The sequence below is a fragment of the Petaurus breviceps genome, unplaced genomic scaffold (genome assembly GCF_028583685.1).
Source record: "Petaurus breviceps papuanus isolate PSGF00001 unplaced genomic scaffold, PetGlider_PUasm1.0 173, whole genome shotgun sequence".
NCBI lineage: Eukaryota > Metazoa > Chordata > Mammalia > Diprotodontia > Petauridae > Petaurus > Petaurus breviceps.
The window spans coordinates 29,389,972-29,414,612 of record NW_027185759.1 but is presented as its reverse complement, the minus strand read 5'-3'; the positions used below and the strand labels follow the sequence as shown (position 1 = coordinate 29,414,612).

At 39.4% G+C, this 24,641-nt stretch overlaps 1 protein-coding gene across 1 annotated transcript in view; it reads right to left on the bottom strand.

Moving 5' to 3' along the window:
• LOC138157760 (EGF-like and EMI domain-containing protein 1) overlaps positions 1 to 24,641 on the bottom strand; it is a 697,376-nt gene that overhangs the window by 86,023 nt on the left and 586,712 nt on the right. Inside the window, exon 16 of the mRNA XM_069083541.1 lies at positions 18,164 to 18,292. Within this exon, the coding sequence (XP_068939642.1) occupies positions 18,164 to 18,292 (129 nt within the window). The remainder of the gene's footprint in view (positions 1 to 18,163; positions 18,293 to 24,641) is intronic.

Here is a 24,641-nt window from a genome sequence, read left to right as displayed (position 1 = left end):
ATCTGTGAAATGAGGTGCTCTAACTAGATGGCTTTCTACTTATAAATCTACACTCCTTCCATGCCTGAGCTATCATAGCTATTTCACATGGTTGGTTGTGATGAGGATGGACTGATTCAAAGAGCTTTATAATCCTTAAGGCATTTGATATTGGTAATTATTAGGATGGGAATTTTTTAAATCAAAATACATATATGACAAAGAAAATGTTTAAAAAGAGATGGTCCCATAGTCCAGCACCAGAAGGCCATGTTGAATACATAGCACACAAGGATTTTGACTCGACCTTTCATTTCATGTAGGAAACTCTGAAGAGGAAAGATTGAGTAGGCTAAGAGGGACCCTTTTGAGGCCTATATTATTGGGCCTGGATCTGTCCCCTGGGCTCCCATTCAGCCAAGAAGTTCAGGCACATTCTCAGAATATGGTCACAGGGAATAGCATTCTCTCAATCACCCACATGGCAACACTCAAGTCCAAAAGTCCATCTGGACAAATAGAAGATGGAGGAAGGAGGGACCTTCAGCCTGTAGTTTATGGGACATTAAAAAAATGAATTTCCTCTTCTATTGTATTGCTCGAGTACCTGGTGAATGGACAAACTCAAATTCAAAGCTTTGGATGTCAACTTTTTAACTATTAGGGAACTTTAAAAAATTTCTGTGTTTATTTTACTTAATGGTTTCCCTGATCACTTTAAAGAAGACAAAATTGGCTGACCCTCTGTCCCATTGTTCATTACCTCTATACCACTGAGCCCAGGAAATCACACACAGCATTTCTGTGCCCGAGAATACACAGGGCGCTGGTGGAAAGGCATGAGGCCCAAAGGTTATTTTATACAAATGATAAGAAATTACTACACAGCTGGAACTTTCTCATCCAAAGCCACATTTTTCAATGCAGAAAATTACAGCCAAGGACAGGAATAAATCCAGGTTTATCCACACAAATCTCCCCTTTTCTGGTTTGTATAAATGCATTTTTATGAAATTATTATTTTCATACACTATCAGTCACACTCAAGCATTAAGCCCATATAGAAATATAACTCATGCATCACATACAAACCCCAAACACATATAACTAACTCATTTCTTCAGCATCCTATTTATTCTTTTTTTCAAGTAACATCATATTTTCTGAATTCAGAAATTGGCATCCAATAATTATGACACTGAGACGTGCCACCTACATTTAAAACAAAATTTTATTCTGGACTTAACAAATACCATGTAAAATAGGCATTTATATATATGCATATATATATACATATACACACGTAGTAGAATGAAAAAAGAGGATTGTATGTGAAACTGTCCATCTCTGTTATAGATAGCTTGCTTTTCCTTTTTAAATATGTAGTAAATTCAAACTATAGCTTTCAAATCTGTTCTTCTTGCCCGTACGTCTTTCTAGCCTTCCTTTGGCTCATTTTTGTACATGTAAAATAAAATTAATGCCTCAGATGGCCCTTTGAATTCAGTTCCTTCAGATGTCAAATGTACCTGGATATCACAGCCACCTATGGGACCAGTCCTCATTAGTGATGTGAACAGGAAGACATCAAGTCTAAAACTATTTACCTACTTCCTACCAATAGGCTTCCCCACCATATATTCATTTCCAGGAAAGTTATATAAACCTTACTAGCTAAGAACTTACCTGGGATTGCTTACCAACTTGAAAGACTATTCATAATACTGGCAAAGACTGAGGTGCTGGTCAATTTTTTTCCCTTCCTTTAAAAACATTCTTTGTTCCAAGAGATGACTTGGAAGAATGAGAAAAGAGTTAAAAATGAGGGTGATATAAAAACAAAAGGCAACAGTAAAAATTACTAATGTTTTAAAAGACTAAGATAGACATAGGTTAGGTGCTTAGCAAGGGGAAAGGGGTAGGGGCATCAGAGGTAACAGGTGTGTCATTCATTCAGGAATGGAAACAAATCCAACAAGACAAGCTTCACCTGTATCAGAGTTTTTGCTTAGGGCTTCAGTGCCCCCAGAAGAATAGTCAGTGGTCAAATATGACTCATGAAACCATAATCAATAGAACCAATTTGCCTTACCAACCTGGATATTTTCCCTACCACTCCTTCTCTGCTCCCCTCCACCCACCCCTCTCAAAATAACCAGGTACAAGGAACCAGTCCAGTTCTGAGGGCAATTATTTTCATTCTACCATATTTTAACCTAGTAACAAAAATATTTTGTCAGGGGGAAAATATTTGACATTTCGATTCTGTTTGTGTTTCTGGCTTTCTGTTCTTTGCTAAAGAAGCAAGAGGAAGAGGTGGGTGTTATATTTTAGGATTGAGAGAAAAAGAATGGTAGCATTTTGGGAAGGCGGTTTCTAAGGAAAAATAAAAAGCCTAACTCACTTTCTATTGTTCTGTAAGCCACAAATAAATAACCTATGGACCACTTAGCAAACATTATAGTAAGAAGCAGTGGAAGGGAGAAGGCATCAGCAATGAAATGAGAATAATAGGGAGTGAAAGATCACATGAAGACAGTGGCAAAAACACTTTTCAAAACAGAAGGTCTTACATAAATGTTTTATTTTTTTGTATTGTTGTTATGATTATAATGAAGGTGAAGGTGATGAAAGAGGAATTCTTTGTTTGATCTCTTTCTGAAACGTCTGACATCAGCTCAGGCTCTGACAAATATTTTGGAACATCCTGTTCTTAAAAAGGAGAGAAGGCATATGGCACAGTGGATAGAGAGCTTACTTTAGAGTTCTGCCTCTGACCCATACCAGCTGCTGCCTGGCCCTGAGCAAATAACTTAATATCTTGATATTCTAGGTGACTCAACTTCCATCAGGTGCCAATCTGCGTTGGTGGAGGGAGCTTCCTCATCAATAACATCCTCACAGTGAAGAAACGATAGGTCAGTTTAACAGCAAAATCTTGTTAAATCATTTTATTAGCAAACTCCCATTTTTAATTATTATTAGTTATTATATGTTCTAGGCATAAACTACTTGAAATCCAGAATCAGTTGCTTTTATGCTTTTGTATCTGAGTGCCCAGCACAGGACCTGGCATGAGTTTGAGACTTAATAAATGAATAGAAGAGAACAGAATTGAATTGAAGGTAACTGCTAATGCTCACGGGGTGCCTAATTAATACTCGATTGGCCAAAGGATTAGGGGAGGCTAGGATTCGGACTAGGATACACATGGACTGTTTTTTGCTGGTTATTCATTTTCAAAAAGGACCAGTGACATCGTGGGTGATGTCTTGACTTGTGTGTGAATTGGACTTAAGTGAGGCAGAGCTGCATGAAGTGGCCAGCCTCACTGTCTCTTCCTGAATCACTGAAGTCCAGTGCAGGACAAGAACCAAGATGACTGGCTATGACCCAGAGTGTGACAGATGAACTTGAAGGCTTTTATATCTGACCAAGCTTTAAGCCCTTCACGGAACCTGCTTCAGCTCTCTTCATGGTTTTGGGAACGATTTGTTTTTAACTGCAATTGTGGGGACAAGGGGGAGAGGTATTCTTCACATACTTGGAGCAGACATCCCCTAATGGGTCGGAGGCCTGTCAGTTACTGTCAACCTGGTTTAGCCCATCTCCCTGGGTGGTTTTCCTGGGGTGTGGCCACTGTGCATTGACTAAGATACCTAAGAAATCAGGATTTCAATTAGCCAATCAATAAGCATTTATTAAACGTTTACTATCTGGCAGAACAGCACTCAAGGTAGAAAAACGAACTTGAAGGACAAAAAACCTCAACAATTTATCTCTAGTGCTAAAAACAGCAACAACAATAATAAAAGACAAGCATGCTACCAATTCTTCTCTGGGCAGATTTAAGATTTTGTGTAACAGAGAGCAAGGAGAGAGCCACAGCCCTCTAGTGGAGAATCCTGGAAGCACTCTGTCCCCTGTTGCAGTCCAAATTTGAAAGAATTCCCTAAGGAACTAATTTTATTTTGTTGATATAATCACCCCAAACTTTAAATCACATTGTATCTTCAAGGATTTTCAGCCTAACATAAAATAACAAGGTAAAATCCCTATGACTGATGTTAGAATTTTTCCTCTATTAAAACCTGGACTCTTCTCGGTGTGATTTGACTTTACAATGTGTTTCCTGTGTATTCCAATGACAAACTGGCTTCTGGAGAATCCAGATCTTGGAATGATAATGTTTGTTGCCCTTCATGTGAAAGGACTGAGGTTTACAGCTTGTTCCAAAAATGTGCTTCCCAAGCAGGGATGGTTACGTTTTTCAAATACAGGAAAAGCCAAGCATTTATCATCGGATAGTCCTATTACTGATTCTCTTCCTGAAATTGTTAGAGGGGGAGAGGGAGAAGAAATTGTACTTGGCCCCAAATCAAATCTAAGTAGGCAGCCTTCACCCCAAGCTGAATCACTGGAGATGAGTAAAGAAGGTGTCTATTTCCCATGGGCTAACCTAAACCATTACTGAATGAAGAAAACATTTCCCACCATATATGGGCATGCCAATGGCTCCTCTCCCTCCGGCTAGTTCTGGGCACACTGAGTTTCCTGTCTTTCTGTTCTTGGAAGACTCTCATGCACCTATCACTGTGGCTTCCTCCAGATGAGTTGTTATTTCTTTGTGGGAATGTAGGGACTATTTACTGTTCCATTCTGAGCTGAGTCACATTTAGGGTGAAAAATCATAGATTGAGAACTGAGCATCTTCAGAGCCATCTAGCCTGTCCCATCTCCACATCTTATGGATGAGGAATTGAGGCACAAGTATGTTAAGGATTTTGTCCAAAGTTAGAGTGGTGGTTAAGTAGCAGAGGTGGGGTTTTGTGGCTCCTATTTATTTTCAAATGGCTCTGGTATTGTATGGGACATCAAAAAACAAAACAAAACAAAACCTTAGGATGGTGTGTTCGGGCAAACATCTCTGGAACCCACTTCCAACCAGAGGTGGTGGCCGAGTGGAGGCTGCATGCATGCACTTGATTCTGGAGAGGGCTGAGCGCTCTATCGTGAGTGCCCAGAGATCTCTAAGGTGAGGAGACATGGGGGATGATGGTCTGGAGGTAATCGATTCAAAGAGTGACAAGGTCTAGTAGGAGAATGGGGAGGGTACAAAGGGCCAGGACCCCTTCTCCCAGGATGACCACTTCCCTGCTTTACATCAACTCATTTTGTAACACTAACAATAATAATAACTAGCATTTCCACAGTGCATTAGTTGCAAATGCTGTATATCTAGTATCTGCTTTTATCCTTTTAGCCGGTGTTGTAAAACTATTCTTATTGTTCAGTTGTCTTAGTCCCATCTTTGTGACTCCATCGGGGGTTTTCTTGGAAAAGATAATGGAGTGGTTTGCCCTTTCCTTCTGCAGCTCAAAGGAAACTGAAGCAAACAGAATAAAAGGACTTGCCCAAGGTAACACAGCTAGTAAATGTCTGAGGCTGGATTTGAATTCAGGTCTTCTTAACTCCAGACCCAGTGCTCTGTCCTCTGCACCAATTAGCTGCCCTCAGACTATTATTAATAAGCACTCTTATCTTTACTGATGAGGAAACTGAGGCAATAAATTCAGTGACTTACCTATTTACACAGCTAATTAATATCTGAGGTGATATTCGAACTAAAGTCTTCTGATTCTCCTTATTACACCATGCTGCCCTCCAACAAGCACAAAGGGAAAGAGACAACAGCTTCTCATTAGGAAGAGCTGAGTTCAAATCTTATGCCTATTATTAGTGTCACCCTAGGGAAGTCTCCATTTCCACATGCCCCAGACAAGCACTTGGTACTTAAATGCTAAGCTTTAGACCAGGGGTTCTCCACCTCACAAGGTTTTATGCATCCCTGTGTATTCAGTAAAAGAGAAAGAAATAGCACTAGGAAGTTAATATTGCTAGCCCTGGTCCTTTCTCTTTGTGACCTTTTACTAATTTTCTTCCTTCCTCTAAAGGAAATCTTGATCAAAATAACTGATAAACATTATACTGATGATTTAGCTTTCTGAATCGATGTGCCACTTAAGGGAAATCGTCCCATCTTATTATTAGTTTAATTGTGTGTGTGATATAAGAAGATAAGACAGCTTTATAATTAGACACTCTCCTAGATTGAAGAACAGCCTTTGCTGAGTGAGTGATAAGAAAATATTTTCATTTGTTTTGTTAATTAAGTACTTCCAGAGGGGAGAGGCAGCCCGGAGTTTTGTCCTCCCTTTAAGTTTTGGGGTATCCCATCTCTGACTGGTATTGGCTCTATGACCCTGGGTAAAGACTTTTTCATTGTTCTTGGCAGCTCTTTCAGACTATGCAGTCAAGGTGCTAGACCGCACTGGCAGAGGGGATTACTCACATAGGAGTTCCCTATAATAATGAAATCATGCTGCACTTCTTAAGTCTGTGCCAATTTCCCTCCCCAGAGGGGGAGGTATACTTTACACAGGCAAGGCTTTTAGAGAGCTGAAGTGGTCAAATTGCTAAGGGGTGATTTACTCAAGGATATACATTTTTTGGAAGGTTTAGACTTGTGATCGCATCAATGTGGAGAACTCTGGGTGTGTACATTATCTTCCCTAATGCAGTTATATCTGTAACTAAAAATTTTAGATAACTGTCTAGTGTGTTGAATGACTGAGTGTCTCACCCCTAGTCACACGGATAGTATGTGTCAGAAACTGGATGTGAATCCCAGCCTCTTCGTGACTCCAAAGCAAGCCTTCTATCCATGATGCCATGTTGTTTATCAAACACTTTTACATATTTTTATTATGTGGTATACTGGCTAGAGATCAGTTTTTAGACTGAGGAAAAACTGGGTCCACTTCTGACATATATGGGCTGTATTGCCTTGGATAAGTCTCTAAGCCTATAACTTACAAAGTGGATACTGATTTTCATTACTGGAGGGATTTTCCTCATGAAGAGTTTCTCATGATAGTGACATTAAAGGTCTGATTCAAATCAAAAAACAAAACTAAAACCCAAAGCCTAGCAAATATTCAAGGCCAAAACAATTTCATTGGAAATGGACAAATTCAAGGCAGATTCAGGTCAATGAATACCGTTTTCAAAACTACCAAGCCCAAGTAAGTCCTCATGAGATACTGGCCCTACACAAAGATGTTTCCATTCATAGTTTGTGTGCCTCAAAGTTAGTGACTAATATATATGTATAGAAATATACATGTAAACGTGTAGCTATATACATAAATATGAGTACGCACATATGCTCATGTACACACATACCCATATATGTCTGTTAGAGGTTTGGTTTATGGACAGAAACTCAGAGCATAAAATTCTCCATTTCCAACGTGTGCATTTATTTGAGATAAACTATGATATATCTAACAATTTATTACAAGGGGACATTGGAGTAATTGCTTCCAACCCGTTCATTTTGTTGTGAGCCTGTTAGGGCTTGTGCCTAAAGGCGATGAATGATTACAGCAGCCATCGAGGCTTACCAAAAAAATATCACTCATCTCTTCTGTGCTTTCAAAGAATCCAGAAAAGCCTCCTCTGGCCCAATGGCTTAATGCCTTAGCACCATTCTGAAAGGGTCACTTTAACTGCTGCTTTAATTCCCCAAATGACGGGACTCCATTTGTGATTGAGTTACAATGCCCTGGAGTGAAGAACTTGAAACAGACTTGAGTGAGGGTAGCCACAGAGATACATGGAGTTTCTCCACAGGGAGAAGGGGGACCCAATTTGGAGTTAGCTTTTCTTAGGAGTATGTATGGGGATTTCCTTCTACTCCTGGTTTCAATGAGCATGTACATGTTTGTGCCATGTTTGTTTTGGGCCAGGGGTCAGGACTTTCAATGAAAGCCATAGTTGTTTCTAAATCCCTTTGGACATCTGCTGCCTTCAAATATGACCCCCTTTTTTTCTGGTGGTGCTAAAGAGAAAACTCTCTGTGGTGATTTGGGTGAAACCCTTGTGGAGAAGCATGATTCATTTTAGGTACAACAGTATATAAAGTGCTGGGCATGGAAGAGTCATCTTCAAATCTGGCCTCAAGGACTTATTAGCTGTGTAACCCTGGGCAAGTCACTTAACCCTATTTGCCTCAGTTTCCTGATCTGTAAAATGAGCTGGAGAAGGAAATGGCAAACTGCTTCAGTATTTTTGTTAAGAAAACCCCAAATGGGGTCACAAAGAATCAGACATGACTGAAAATGACTGATCAATAACATATATTATACAAACTAAGTGAAGAAGAAAACATGAGATACAGTAGAAAGGGAATTGGATTTGGAAGCAAAGCACCTGCATTTGAATCCTACCCTACACAATTATTACTTGCATCACCTTGAGAAAGTAAATTAACTTTCCTGAGTTTCAGTTTCTTCATTCATAACATGAGGAGCATTGAAAATAAATGACCTCAAAGTTCCTTTCCAGCTCAATGATCTGTAAGAAGAAACCAGGTCTTATACATATGAATGCTTAAAAATGGTATTAAGTTAAAATGAATTTTAAAAAATATTTTCTTTTGATGAATTTCAATGTCTTCTCATCCCACGTGATTTCTGTTCAAATAGCTTTTTTAATAAATGATCTACTCCATGTACTGAAATCTGCTCTTTGCTTCTTTGATACCTCAGATGTCCCCAGGATCCAACTGGACTGTCCATCTGTTTCCTTTCTTCTCCCACTTCTTTTCCCCCAGTCTATGCTGACAGCTATTCTTCCCTTTCTTTAGTACCAGACATTGCCAGTTAACCCAGAGGCAGACAGCCGACTTGTATCCGTGACTCACCTTTCAATTGTCCTTTCGGTCATTTGTCAATTTAATTCTTCCAATATTATGATGGTCCATGATTTACATTCATGTAGCATCACTTGGAAAATATCGATGTAAAAGAGGTGAGGTGGCTTTCGTCACGAGGAGGACATGGAAAGCATTGGGTACTATTGTCTATCAAATGGGATCAGGTCCACTCATTTTGTACTCAAATAGGGGTCAATTCATTTTTTGCTTATGGCTCCTGCTGGAGCTGGAATTGATGGGCTGCATGTTGAGCTTTCTGCCATATTCCAAGTCATATGCGGCATTCATTTTCCTCTCACAATGTAGAATTTGAATGCAACCTTTATCCAGGTGCTATATCTTTTTACTGATGAAGTTTTGGAGCATTTGGTGACTTAATGGAAATAGTACAATTTCATCTGTGAGTGAGGCCCTTTGCATAAACTCACCATATCCATGTAGATCTTTTTTTGTTTGGACTGATGGATATCTTCTGTGACGCTGACAAACAATATAAAGGAAAATATCTCTTCTCATTTTATACTTGCTTGAAATCAGTACCCTGTGGATCACTAAACAGTTATCTCTGTAACTGTATTTGTTGGGTCTTATGTAATTTTAATGTGTGCATGGGAGACATCTTGTCTGAGTACAAAAGAATCAATTGAACAGTGGATATGAAGGGGAATCCATACTTTTTAGTCAATTTGATTGTGTGCCTCTAAAAGATGTAGTCTGATAGGGAAAAGTAACCTACAAAAGCCTGACTGTTCCCTGCTTTTGTTTACATGGAGAAGAACTCTGAAGGCATTCACAGACCATTTTTATAAATATTTTATATAAAAGAGAAAGCAGGCAAATGAGTCAGAATTACTCCTAGTGCCTTATTTTATTTTTTCTTAAAATAATCATTCATGAATTTTTCTACTGGAGTCTTCCCTTTTTTAAAATTAGTCAGGGAGAACCTTTAAAATTTCATCCTGGCATTGATTTATTCTTCTCTATGTATTTATCCATGTATAATTATTATTTTTGGTAGGCAGCTAGGTATGGAGAAGTAATAGACCTTGGAGTCAAGAAGGTCTCTCAGTTCAAATCCTGCCTCAGATACTTATTGTGTTTAAGCCTGGGCATGTCACTTACATTTTCTCAGCCTTGATTTCCTCATTTGTGAAATGGAAATAATAATAACAACCTCTAACTCAAAAGGCTGTTGTGAAGATCCTTGGCAAAATTTTAAAGCTGTTTATAAATAATAGTTATTGCTGTTGTCGTTATTGACTTGATATTCTTATGGGCTGTTAGCACTTCCCCATGTGATATATCAGGTGCTGAGGTGGTAGTGTCTTAATATTGTGGCTCTATTATCATTTCCAGTAAAGAAATAAAATATTCTGGAATGTCTGTTCCATCTTGTATCTGTTTTCTTGCCTCACTCTTGATTTCTCCCACAAATATCTTGGCTGGACTTGCCACCAACTTCAGTAACGTTCATTTCCACTGCTTTATAGGGGCAGTTCTGCTGCTTTCTTTTGTTAGCCCCAAATGGGTCTTGGCTACCATTTCTCCTTGGCTGGCAAGGAAAGTGTTTGCTGACTGAGGTGGTTTCTGGGCTCTTCTAGCCTTCTGAGTGTGGTGACTATTTTCTATTAGTTATTATTTCTAGAAAATGGTGATAGTACCGATGTTTTCACTTTTATCCATTTAATTTTCTCCCCGATTGTTTTGGGGTTATTATAATCTCACCCAGTATCTTCTCATTTTTCTTCTTCTCATTTAGTTTTTAATTTGATTTGTACCGGTTGAAGACTGGATTGTACACGAGCAGCTGTTTTTGAAAGGGATGCTGCATCTGGAGGCACTCATTTCCTGTCTGTTAACATCTTGTTCATTTAACATTTTGTAGGCTGTTTGGTTCCTGATACTATTACTGCCTTCTGACTCTTATTGATGAAACTGTAAGGTTTTAGGATTGTCCACAAGTTTTTTGCTTTGTCAGTCAATAAGCATTTATTAAGTGCCTACTACATACCAGGCATTGTGTTAAGCACTGGGAATACAAGAATGTTCAAGATAGGGGGTGGCCAGGTGGCACAGTGAACAGAGCACTGGCCCTGGGGTCAGCAGGACCTGAGTTCAAATCCAGCCTCAGACACAACGCAAAAACTAGCTGTGTGACCTTGGGCAAGTCACTTAACTCCAATTGCCCTCCACAAAGCAAAAAAAGAAAAAAAATAGAAATAAAAAAAGAATGTTCAAGATAGTTCCCGAACCACTTTTCATTATTGATTTCTCTTCCTTCCCTTTGCCTACTATTCTATGAAAGTCCTTGAGCTTCAAAGTATATAAAAGATATCTATAAGTTATCCTTTTTTTTTTTAAACTGCCTCTTTGATAGATGTTGGCAGCTCATGTGAAGAGTGAAGACAAGAAAGGAGGGTTCCCTCTGGTGACTTGACTTACAATTGCAGCTATTGGCCTGGTGGTCCATTTGTTTAGGTTCCACATGAGTACTTGAAAGACAAGATGACCCCAGAGTATCACGAATTCGTATTTTCTGCCACACTGTGGGGAAGAGGGAGGATGATACAATCAACTTGCTGATTTTCTTTCTTTATTTCCCTGATGATAATCTGTTAGCTGTCATTCAGTTTAGTCACAACTTCTTTCTTCATGTTTCCTTGTTTCATTTCTAGTGAGGATGTCAGTATGGATATGGTTCAGATCTTCTGGGATTCTGTCCCTGACATACAGAATCAGAGAGTGTTAGGGAGAAGGGAACTCAGAGGCCATCTAGACCAACCCTTCTATAGACAAGAAACTCCTCTATTACATACCCAACATATGGTCATTTCAGTCTCTGACTGAAGACCTGCAGAGAGGAGAAGTTGTAACTTCCTGAGGCAACTCCATTCTACTTCTGGAAAATTCTAATCGTTAATGAGATTTTCCTGATGTAAAGTCTGAATTTGTCCCCTTGAAATTACTTTTTCCCTTAGTTTTTCCTTCTGGAGCCATGCAGAATGAATGTATGAATGAATGAAAAACATTAAGTATTTAGTATGTGCTAAGCATTGGGGACACACATAGACAAATCTAGACAGTCTTTGCCATTAAAAAGTTTAGGCTCTAATTAAGGAAGACAACATATTAAAGAAAGTTCAGCTGCAGGACAAAGGGCAAGTAGGTCAGATGACAGTGCCAATGAATTGCTCGGTATAGAGGAAGAACACATGGTCAGGCCTGGAGGAGGTTAGGAGATTGCAGTAGGGCAAAGGGTAAAACCTAATCTTTCATATCATGGGCAAGGATGGCATTGTTGATCTTCTCCCCATACAGGTCTCGTGAGCAGTTAAGCAGCCCCAGTAAAGGAGTAAGCAAGGGAGGCAAGCTCCCTCCATTTATAGCAAGTTCTCCCATAGTCCAGCTATCTTGAATGCATATATTCCTTCACAAAGTGGATGGATTACAACTATCCACGTCTTCTGATCCTGTACAATAATGTCCTCACATATATTCTCCACAGAGAATCTAACCAAAATGCTAGAGGCTTTCTTCCAGTTCTTTTCATATCTTATAAATCTAGAAGATGTTAATTTGTTATCATCTATTCTTAGTACATGACCAACCCAACTCCATTTCTTATATATTTCCTTTGTCAGTTAGGAGACATAGTAGATGAAACGTTGGACTTAAATTCAGAAGGACATGGGTTCAAGTCCTATTTCAAATGCAGTATGTGTTAGTGACAATAATATTTATTTTTCTGTTGATCATCACTTGAATGTTCTTCACCATCCTGTTATCATTTAATTCCATCCTGGATTTCTACACACATTTTAATCTTCACAATATAAATTCTTACTGAACTATACTTTTAACTATTATTTGCCAGGTGAAACAATGTACAAAATGCTAGGTTTAAATTCAGAAAGACCTGAGTTCAAATCCAGTCTCAGACACCCACCAGCTGTGTGATCTTGGGCAAGTTACTTAATCTCTAGGTGCCTCTGTTTTACTGTCTATATTATGGAGCTAAGAGTAGGACCTACCTGTAGGATTATTGTGAGGATCAAATGAGATAAGACTTGTAAAACACCTTGAAAACTTTAAAGCACCATACAAATGCTTGTTGTTGTTGTTATTACATAAGAACGTGACATACCTTTCCGGAATCATGTTCCAGTAATGGGTCTCATTATACCAAATCTCAGTGACTATTGTGAAATCCACTTGTCATTTCTGCTAAAGGAGCATTTCTAATGCACCTTGATTTTTACCCCTAATGTGTGCATTTATTTGTTTATAGACGTCTAGGTTTTATTGTTTTTGCCTTTGGCAAATTTCTGGGTATCTCTACCACAATTTTAGAAAGATGTATTCTTTTCTAGCCAGCTTATGTGGTGTCTTATCCTGATACCTTCCTGGGTCTATCATGGGTCTGTTTTAAAGTTTGCAAACAGTCTTCCATCTCACCTGGGGTTACTAACAATATTTTGAACCATAGGTATGAATATTATGGGTATTATCTCCATTTTACAGAGAAGGAAACTGAGGTTTAGAGAGGGTAAGTGATTTGCCCTTGGTCAGACATCCAGTCAGTGTCAGAAATGAATTTTAAACTCAAGCATTCCTGAGTCCAATATCAATACTGTATCTAATACACCACCTTTCTGTATTTCATTATGTTAAAAACTCAGCAAATACTGCATTTTAATATAGATCTCATAAAGCCTCTATACTCTTGAAAACACAATGATCTCAAAGGAGTACATTTATTTCTGTGACAGGCAGTGGGACCTTCCTTCATCCCCACTCTTTACTCCTTATTTTACTATTGTCATATGGTTGGCATGAATGTCCCGATCCCTATGGAATCCCTAAATGCTGTGTTCTCAGATGAGTTTCAGCTTTGAAGACAGAAAAACAGGACTAGTGTCAGACAAGTCTACTGTGAGAAAATGGTAGAATAGAGCCACCTGGTGGCCACTAAGTTGTTTAGCAAGTTCTGAAAGGCAATGGAGAAAATCAAGAGCTAAAGCAAGTTATATCATTAAAAGCTCAAAAGAGAAATCACAGCCTGAAGTGAAATAGAGACATGAACAAAGGGCTACCATTGCCAGGAAGCTATCAGATGACTATTGGGGTGCAGTCAACACAATTTAGCCTAGAATGGAATCAGAGTGTTTTTATAGGAGTCAAGGACCTGATGTGCTGGTTTTTCAAATGAAGAAATTAAGGTTTAATGACCATCCTAGAGTTACATGGCCAAGTAGTGTCTGCATCACCCTGAAAACCTATGACCTTTTGCTGAATTTTCAAGCTCTAATTCATGACAACATATTGAGGTCATTACTGGCAATGAGCCTTCCTTCCAGTAAGCATTAATTGAAAATTTAAAGATCAAAGAACCACAGAGGAAGGGGCCTCAAAGATCACTGAGTCCAACCACACGTATAGATGAAGAAGCAGAGACTTAGAGACCATGAATGACTGGCCAAAAGTCCCAAGGTAACACAGCTGGGATTCTATCCTATGTCCTGATTCCAGACTCAGCCCTCTTTCTATTACTCCACGGTAATGATCCTCCTGATTCAAATAGCCTTTGAAATAGGAAAACTACATTCCAATTTAGTCTAAGTACAAGATAAGCTGGGAGCCAATTAATGCAAAGAATGAATCTCAGGAAGTGGTTGCATTATTTGAATTAAAACTGCATATTTCCATTGGGCTGGAACCAATGACCGTATTTTACATAACTATAACTTTAAATAGTATGAATTGAAATACATGTGACTACTTCATAGCATCAGTTATTTGTACTAACCAGGACCTAGCTATATACAAATCTTTGTGTCATTACAATTATTTTTGCCATAAACATGACTGTGAAGTTTGTTGTGAAGTTTGTTCAGATGTGTATGTCACAACACATCTGAAAAAGGATTTCAACTTTAAGCCAGTGATGTCCATTTTGTTTTTAATTTGTGACACTTAAAAGATAAAGTATTTTAATATAGGTTTCTTGTCTATTTCCCATTAATCAACAATTTAATGATATGAATCTGGACCTGAGATTGCTCCGTGTAGTAAACTCCTAGAAGAAGGACTTACTCCGTGAAGGCAGACAAGCCCCTCGGCTGTAACTTAAAGTATTATAGAAGTGTTTGAGACATGGAGAAATTAAGTGACTTGCCCAAGGTCACACCCTAAACACATGTCAGAAATAAGACTTAAATGTACCATAGGTCATCTTGATTCTAAAGTCAGCCCTCTATGTGATGTTGCTTTTCAATGACTAATAATTATAGCGATGTTGACAGTGGCTAACATTTAAATAGAGAGTTTTCAGATTCAGCCAAATGCTTCCTCTGTGTTATCTCAGTAGCAACAACTGGCCCTTTGATGATGCATTCTATTCTGCAAAGGGCTTTCCAATCATTAGCTCTTTTGAACCTCATAATTGGCAGGAATATAGATCCATGAGGAAGCCGCTGAAGCAAGAATTGGAGACCCTGGAACTGGAGTAGCAGTTGTCTGACTTGATGCATGTCAAAATCTCTCTGGGCTTGAGTTTCCTAATTGGTAAAGTACTCAACTACCAAAGTCATTGAGAGGAAAGGGCTTAGTTAACCATAAAATATCATAGCCATATGTAACAGCAGCATTAGTGCCCTTTCCCTTCCATTTAAGAAAGCCTTTCCCCATGTTTCCAAATGCCAGATCCTCCCTGGTTAAATCTACGTTTCATTTCCTTATTTGTTTCTTGTATCAACCTAATTACTTTCATATTGTTTCCCCTGTTAGAATATGAGTTCCCTGACGGCAGGGATTATTTTTACCTTTCTCTGTAGTCTAAGCGCTTGATGCAGTTCCTAGTCAATAGAAAGTGCTTAATAAGTACTTCTTAAATTTTCTTCTCTATATCTCTATGGTTATATATGTACATGTATATATACATATATATAAATTCATACATATCTGTGCACACACACACACACGCTCCATAGTATAATGGAGAAAGTGCTGACTTATAGTCAGTGAGATGGGGGTTAGAATTCTGCCTTAGATGCTTAAAGAACTGAGTGTCCCTGGCTAGTAATTCAGCTTCCCTGGGGCTGAGTATCTTCACCTGTAAAATGGGACAATTGGACTCAGTGACCTCTGACTGGTCTCTTCCATCTCTTGATCTGTCCCAGGAAATTTTCGTAGACGTTAGGCAGAGCAATTGAGCTGGAGGGGACCTTTGATTTCATCAGGGTTAATATACTCACGTTGTGGAAGAGGAAGCAAAGGTCAACAAAGAGGCAAAGGACATCACAGGTTTCTGGAGGTAGGAGAGATGTTTGAGGCCATCTAATTCTAAACACCCATTTTACAGATAAGGAAAAAATGGACATCTAGAAGTTAGATGAAAACCAAGATCACACATGTAATAGAAAAGAAAGAAGGAATTTGGACCCAGTTCCTTCTCAAAGTCCAGTACTTTTCCCACCACACCAACACTCTTTGGAATACAGGGTTTTCTGGTGAAAAATACAATCACATCTACATTTCTCACTCATCCTTTCCATGATAATCCTTCTTGAAGATGCAAGGTCTAAAAAAGCCTTCTCCACCACAAGATGGCAGTGAAGGCTCATGAGTAATGTCAATTTCCTCCTGTACGTAAATTTCTTCAACCTATTATAAATTAACAGATAATTTTGAAAGCTAAACAGCTGTAATTTTGGTGAACATTATTGGCTCATAAAATATAAATGACAAGTTGCACTCAGATACTTCTAAAAAACCCTCCATCACAGGCTTCAATATTTGCACAATGCTCCAGCCAGGATACATTTTTTTCCTCTCTCGTTTTCATCGCTTTGTGGTGTGAAAACAACTTCACAAGAACAAGCCACAGATCATTTCATGCATGAGCTATGTCGCAAATTTGATCCAAAATAACTCTTGCTTCAGTTTAGCAAATTACTATGTGATAACATATTCACTTCTAGAGTTTCATAGTTTTAGGAGAGAGGCTTTATTCTCATTCCCATTATGACTAGTGGAGGTCTATTGTTAGCTGCACTAATATCCCTTAGAACAGATTAAAAGTCATCTTCTGCCTTCATTTACCAAGGATTCCAGTCAAGACCTTCCTTCTCTGGGAGGCTCTTGGTCTACTTTTGTCAGCGAATGGGGAAGTCTCAGTCACTGGGGTGAATTGAGAATGAAGCTGCCCCACTCTATTGCATCGATCCACCCTACATTAACTCCCCAGTTCATTTTAGGAAGAAATAGGGTTTGGCGTCTCTATCACATTGGAAGGAATTCTGTTTTTCTCATATTATCTCTTCAGCAGTGTTTTTAGCCTGGGGGTCTGTGAACTTAAAAAATAAAATCTTGATAACTTTCATATTTCAATAGAAGTGGTTTCCTTTGTGAATCGACACATTCTTGAGAAGGTCCATGGACTCTGTAAGCCTGCCAGAGGGGTCCATGGCATAAAAATGGCTGTCATGCTTTAACAGGATTTCCAGAGGAGGGCATATATACATAATGTAATAGGTAGAGGGTTAGCCTTAGAATCTGAATGACCTGTACTCACACATGAGAGGGCCATGAGTAAACCACTTTGTCTCAGTGCCTGCTGGAAACTAAGACTTAAGTGGCCTATCTGTGTCGGTGGAGGGAGTTCCTGACACTGATGTATGGGGAATAGATGCTGACCAAATCTTAAGGTGATTTCCAGTTGCTAATATAGCAGTATTTATTTTCTGTGTGAGCCTGGACAGGTTACTTAACATCAAATTGATGGTATAAGAAGTGGTTAACGATGGAGTAGACAAAGCATTCTAATTGGAGTCATGTCAGGAAGACCTGGGTCCGTGTTCTTCCTCTGGCCCTAGCTGCGTGACCTTGGTCAAGTTCCCTCTGTATCTATTTGTTCTCCTGTAAAATGGGGAGAACAATACGTCTAGGACCTCCCTCATAGAGTCGTTGTGACAATCAAATGAATTGATCTATGTAAAGTGCTTTGCAAACCTAAAAATGACATTAAAATGATAATGTTGCCTAGATGCAGTATTCAGAAAGGTGTGGTGATAATGGACTGGTGATAATGACATTGGTTGAAGCAATCTGCTGTAGGATGTGTCTTGTTAGACTGAGTCCTTCATTTTCCAGTGTCCCATTATTCCTCTGTATATTTCATTCTTGGAGGCAACAGAATGGCCCAGGAAACCATCTATTTTCAAAAGAGCCTGATGCAAGGCCAGTCCATGTGGGGCTCAGTGGTAGACGATGGCAAACTTGGAAACATGCCCAGCCCAATCACTCGACCTCCAGTTGCTACCCAAAGCTGCCTCTTTTGAGAATGATGGGAGCTGACCTGCAAAAAGTCTGCTCACAAATTAAAGGAGAAAGGCAGGAAGAAATTACCTTCTTCGCAGAATGTTCCTGTCCACTCAGCTGGGCAGGTACAGGCTCCGCTCACAGGGTCACAAACAGCTCCATTCTTGCACTGACAGCTGAACCCACACCTTGGACCAAAGGTCCCCGCTGGGCATTCTGCACACAGACAAAAAGATATCTGGGAATTACACTGTGTCAGCTACTTCAGAGCAGCACATTGAGAGCGGGGAGAGACCAGAACCCTTATTAAGCAGCCAAAGGCAAAGACCAGGGTCTCACTTGATCCCCCCCAAATGCAGAATAAAGTGACCATTAACAGGCAATTGGGAAGATATTAGCTGAGACTCTGATGTGGGTAGCATGTGCCAGGCTTTATTGCCACATGTGCAGGGCCGAATGGGAGCCTGGAGAGTTCCCAGGGAGCCTGCAATGCTTGCCACAACAGCAATGCACACTACAGTTTCCCAGCTTACAACTCCCCAGTTCCTCATTTTTGTTGATGGGCTGCACACAGTGTTCTAGAATTTTCTCCTTGCCCCACATCCTCTGAGTATTTAACCTCCTACAACAGGTGAGCAGTGGTATACTCCTTCACCCTTTTCCACGGGGTCTTCCTTATGCTTTTTTTAATCCTCTCACATCCTTTTTCTTTTCTTTTGTTAAATAAAAGGAGGATATTAACTCTCAGACAAGTCTTGAACTTGGGAAAACACACACACACACACAAATCAAGTGTCGTCTGTGAGGTCATCTCAACAGCCTATCTAAAGTAATAGTCTGAGATTGGGGAACCTCTCAACCATCCACAGTGCCCTCTTCCAACCAGGCAAAAATAGGCCATTGCTGCCCAGGGGGGAAAGATAGCTCTCAATCATTGCTTTTGAAGTATATGTTTGAAGTAATTAGCAAAAAAAAATCAGGAAGTAAAGCAAAAAATGATATTGCTTTCCCAGGTGCAGGGTTGTAGCTGTTTATTGTTGTTTACTTGTGGTCTATAATTTCATCACTTGCCAAGGGAAGTTATCCAACATTTATTAAGTATTAACTATGTGTCAGGAACTGTGCTGGGGGCAGATCTATAGCAAAGCAAAAAATAGCACCGGACTGCAAGAAATTTATACTCTAATGGGAAAGATAACATACAAACAACGACGTATGCTTCCTCCCAGAAATTCCTTCTGCCAATGTAGATCAATTACTCAATTAATAGCCATTTTCAAGAACCTACTGTGTGCTGGGTATTTTAGCTTTTAGGGACACAGATACGAAGAAAGAAACAGTCCCTACAGATTTATCACCTTTAATTCATAACCTTAGAGTGTTGCTTGCGATACGGAGAACTTAGTTAACTTGGTCATGGTCTTAGGTCTAGTTTGAATCATTAAATAATGAATTATAAAAATCATTAAATGCTTACTATGCTTCAGACACTCTGCTGGTGTGTTAGAGGCAGGACTGGAGCCTGGGTATTTTTGACCCCACAGCTGGCCTAGCCATTACACCATGCTAGAAAGATATTTTGCCTATTTTTGTTGTGGTATTTCTTTGATACAGTTAAAAACCTTTAGAAGCATCCAATATATTTTAAGTATTAAACACATTAGTATTAAAAGATTTTACATTAAAGTGAGAATGTCATCATTCGTTAAGTATTAATTTTCATTAGTCAGTTGGAATTTCTATCAGAATTTAGTTATTTCAATCAATCCAGCTCTTCTCTCAAATTCCAGTGGAAAGTTTTGCATGACTCAAATATTGTCTCTATTTCTGAATGCCAAGCCTGAAGCCCGTGACAGCTGCAGATGTACATGGAGCCAATGATGTTTGATAATTTAAAGGAAAAAAAAAACTTCCAAATATAAGGATGGATATGTCATGCATTACCAACAACAATAACAACAATAAAACCCACCATGGATCTGGTAAGAGATAAAAAAGACCGTGAACAAAAGAGAAGCTGTTGCCTGTACTAACTTACCATTAATCAACAAGCATTTATTAAGTATTTCCTATGTAAGAGTCACTGTATAGGATGCTGAGGATACAAAGATAGAAATCAAATATTTCTTGCCATCGAGATTAAGGATTTCCCATTTTAATGCAGAAATTGCCAGATGTATCAATAAATAAATGTGAAATACAAAGTATACACAAAATAAATGGTTCTAGCAATTTGGGGGGGTTAGAAAAGACTTCATGTATGAGGTGGTGCTTGAGTGGAACTTTGAAAGAAACTAGGCACCTATAGAAGGTGAGGTCAAGGGGACTTTCATCCATTGCAGGCATGGAGGACAGCCAATGCAAAGGACTCAGAGCTTGTGTGATGAATAGCATGAAGGCCAGTTTGATTAGAGTGAAGATAGCCTGGACTGGAGTAAGTATAATGAGGATGGTAGGGTGGGCTGGATTCTGATTGGGGACTGCTTTAAGTGGCAATGAGGAGTTTGTATTTGATGCTAGAGGTGATGGTAACTTAAGGATCATCCATGGTGCTACATCTAAGCTTCAATCACACGATAGGGTAACATCTATGACCAGGCATAAATGGTATTTGTGCCATTGACGCACGGGAAGTCACTCTTGATAAGTGGCATCCCTTCAGCTCTGTGGGACTGTGTTTTTATCTTTTTTCTCAGGTACTGACTCCTACATGAAGCCTTTCATACGTATCAATAAATAAATGTGAAATACAAAGGATACACAAAATAAATGGTTCTAGCAATTTGGGGGGATTAGAAAAGACTTCATGTATGAGGGGGTGCTTGTTTGGCATTCTCTTCTGATATTACTATATATTGATGTATACATGAGTTAGTTATTTTTCTACACACATGTTGTATCATGATAGTAAAATATAAACTCCTCAAAGGCAAGGTTTTTTTTTAAATTTTTATGTCCCCACTGTATAAAATAATGCCTTGCAAACAACAATAGCTGGCTTTCATGAAGAGTTTAAGGCTTACAGAAAGCTTGGCATATATTCTCTTATGTCATTCTCACAACAAGTCTGGAAAATAGTTACTATGGTTATATCCATTTTAGAGATGAGAAAATTGAGGCTGAGAGTTGTTCTGGGTCACACAGCAAGTAAATATCTGAGGCAGGATTTGAACTCAAGTCTTCCTGAATCTAAGTTTATCTACTGTACCACTTTGCTGCCAAGTAGGCAGCTAATGTACATTGATGAATTAGATTGAACTGGAACCTCAGTGAGGAACCCAAGCAAAGATTACAGGTGAAGTAACTCAGTAATTAGTTAATAAGGAAAAAGGGCAGGACATTTGTGGAAAGATACAGAAGAAGTTAAGAATACCACATTTTTCTCTGCGTTTCATCCTTTGCTACTCCTTTTCCCTCATCTCGGGTCACAAATCTTGGCTTTGTAGCATATGGAAATGGCCTTGGTATGAAAAATGCACTTCTGTCTTAGAGGCTTGGGGTGAGAGGTTGGTGTAGGGAGGGGGAGGTAGGAATAAGCAATATCTCTCCAAGGGCAAGTATCCAAATAGCTCAGTTTCATGCAAATGTCCCGATAATAAAAAGCACAGGAGAGGTAATCCTAAAGATGTAAGATATGCAGGCAGAATTATTTATAAACCGAATCATTCTGAAGTTGCCCATGAGGCATCAGCAAGCCTTTAAGGGTCCCATATGATCGGTACTATAAGTAGTGCTGGAAACGACATACCGCTATAATAAACCACGGGTAGCTATGGGAGCAGGCATGGCTTTTACTCCACCAAATGGGGTTTACTTTTCCTCTGTACGCTCCTCTTGGTAATCTATGCCCCAGAGTGAAGTGGGCATCTGGATTTATGGACTAAGTGACACTGGGAGCTCTCCACTGAAGCTCAGGGACGATCATCTTTGCAATGGCTTGCTGGCTAGTCTTGACATGAGTCACCACCGCTGGTGCTGATTAAACTCTCAATAACAGCAAGACCCACTACTGGTGGCAAGTTCCAAATGAACTCTCCATGTGTGCAGAAAGACGGCTTGATTCCAGATGCAGCACTAAGCCGATCGGTTTTTAGTGGTACCAGCCATACAAAGGGCTTTGTGAACAGATTTTTGTATTTTGTTTCCTTCTCCTCCCCTGGTTCCTGGATCCCTTTACAGAGTAATCATTTGGCCACCAAATAGAGCTGGGATTGTCATCCTGTTAGGAGGGAGCACCTGATACTCAGCAAATCCAGAGAATTGCATTTTCAATAGAGTGAAGTGGTGCTTCAGGATACCTAGTGAAAGAAAGGGAAATGGAGCAAAGGTCGAAGGGGGAGCCCTTCCATCATTTTCATTTCTAATGATGGAGGGAATTAATAAACAAAACATGCACAAAAACCTCCATATCAAAGTTCCACGATATAAGAAAAATACCAGTATTTACCTAAGGATTATGGGGAGGGGGAATTAACCAATAATCTAGATTTCTTCACAGCTCAGTGGTTTTATTCACTCATTTGTTTCGAGTGCTAATGGATAAATTCATGTTGGATTAGAGATCCTAAAGCTATATCTCACATTTGCCAATTAATAGCTCCATTTGGTTCTTAAAAAGGACTGTGGGAAGTACCTTCAGGAGTCCAGAAATTCCAGAGAAGAATAAAGGAGTGCAAGGTGACTGAAAATATTTCTGATTATAACTCAGGCCATTTAACAATTGTTGGAGATGGTGTGGTGCCAACCTCATGTTAGTCTCTGCTTTGAAAAAATATAGTAGCCCAGTGTGATAGGCAGAATTATGACTCTGTAACTGGAGGAGGTAGGTTCATATCTCAGGGTAGTCAATCACTACTTAGGTGCCATTAGACAAGTTGCTTCCCAAATAAACTTCAGTTTCCTCATCTGTAAAATTAAGGGATTAGCATGGATGACCTCGAAATTTCCATTTCATTCTATGATCTTGTGATCCTATTGTTATTTATTTTTAAAGCAGGAAAAATCATCTGTCATCATTTCCTTTCAGTGCTCCCCCATGCCTGGATGGTACATTTCCCTCACTTTTTCCTCTTAGAATTTCTAGCTGTCCTTTAAAGCACAGCTCTGGTACCACCTTCTATAGGATTCCTTTTGTGATTCTGCCATCTCCACCCCCTCTGTCTCCTCACTCCCATTTCTTTGTGTTTCCTCTTTCTTCACATTACTTTAAATCTACTTGGTTTACTCATCCATCCACCTTTTGTACCCCCACACTCATAATAGAATTTAAGCTGCTTGAGGGAAGGGACCTCTTTATTCTTAGCTTTTTATCCTCAGTATCTGACATACTGACTTGTACTCAGGTGAAATATACATGCATATGTGTATATGGTAAATATGTGACACATATATATCCACATCACACACATACACATGCAAACACACATACATATATACACATTGCAGTATAGATACATGTGTGTACATGTTATACAGGTGTACATACAATGTAATAGGTCTGTGTGTGTACATATGTCAGTGCATGTGCACATGTGCACATGCATCGTATATGTACGGGTGCATGGATACCGGCATGCATGTATGTGAGTACCAAAGGGAAATGAAATAAATCTTTAACAATCTGATATTTTCAGAGAAGCACCATTGCTTTATGCCTCATGCAGTGACCGTATGTAATGTCTTTAGACATCTAGATTTCTGTGCTGGCACTTTATCTAAATGGGAGGTCTAGTTGAAACCCTTGTGACACTTGTTTCTAGACTTTGACATTAGAGGAAGGAGTTCAAAGGAGGAACAGCCATTAGGGGAAAGTAGTGGGAAGATTAAAAGTGGTCTAGTCCATGGGTGGTTAGGAGACCCAGATGAAAAGTAGCCTGAATCATGAATAGTCAAACCCTACAGTAACCCTTTCATCTTTCATTCGTCCTTTGAACTGAAATCAACCTCAACAACTGAAGATGAAAAGCATCCAAAGACATGACAAGTACCTTTAAATTACCATGGACAGTTACTAGCTGTGATCGGGTGTTGTAGGATACTCTGTAAGTGAGCAGACACAACACCCAACAGCTCTTTTCATCCTCAACACTGAACTCTAATTGCTGAACAGGCTGCTGGAGCCAAACATCATTGAAAATAACTTAGGGACCAATAGATTGCACACTTGAATTCAAATGATTGACTAAGATAACCAGAGCTAAAACAAGCAGACCCTGGAAAGCAAATCTCACTGGAAAACTGGGAACGCAACAACTTGGAAGATGTACTCAAATATAACTGAGAGGGGAGGGAGGGAGAGAGGGAGGGAGGGAGAAAGGAATGGAGGGAGGGAGAAAGAAATGGAGGGAGGGAGAAAGGAATGGAAGGAGGAGGAATAGAGAGAGAGAGAGAGAGAGAGAGAGAGAGAGAGAGAGAGAGAGAGAGAGAGAGAGAGAGAGAGAGAGAGAGATATGAAGATGGAGATGGAGATGGAGATGGAAAGGAAGGGAAAGGGAAAGGGAGAGGGAGAGAGACAGAGGGAGAGGGAAAGGGAGAGGGAAAGAGACAGAGGGAGAGGGAAAGAGAG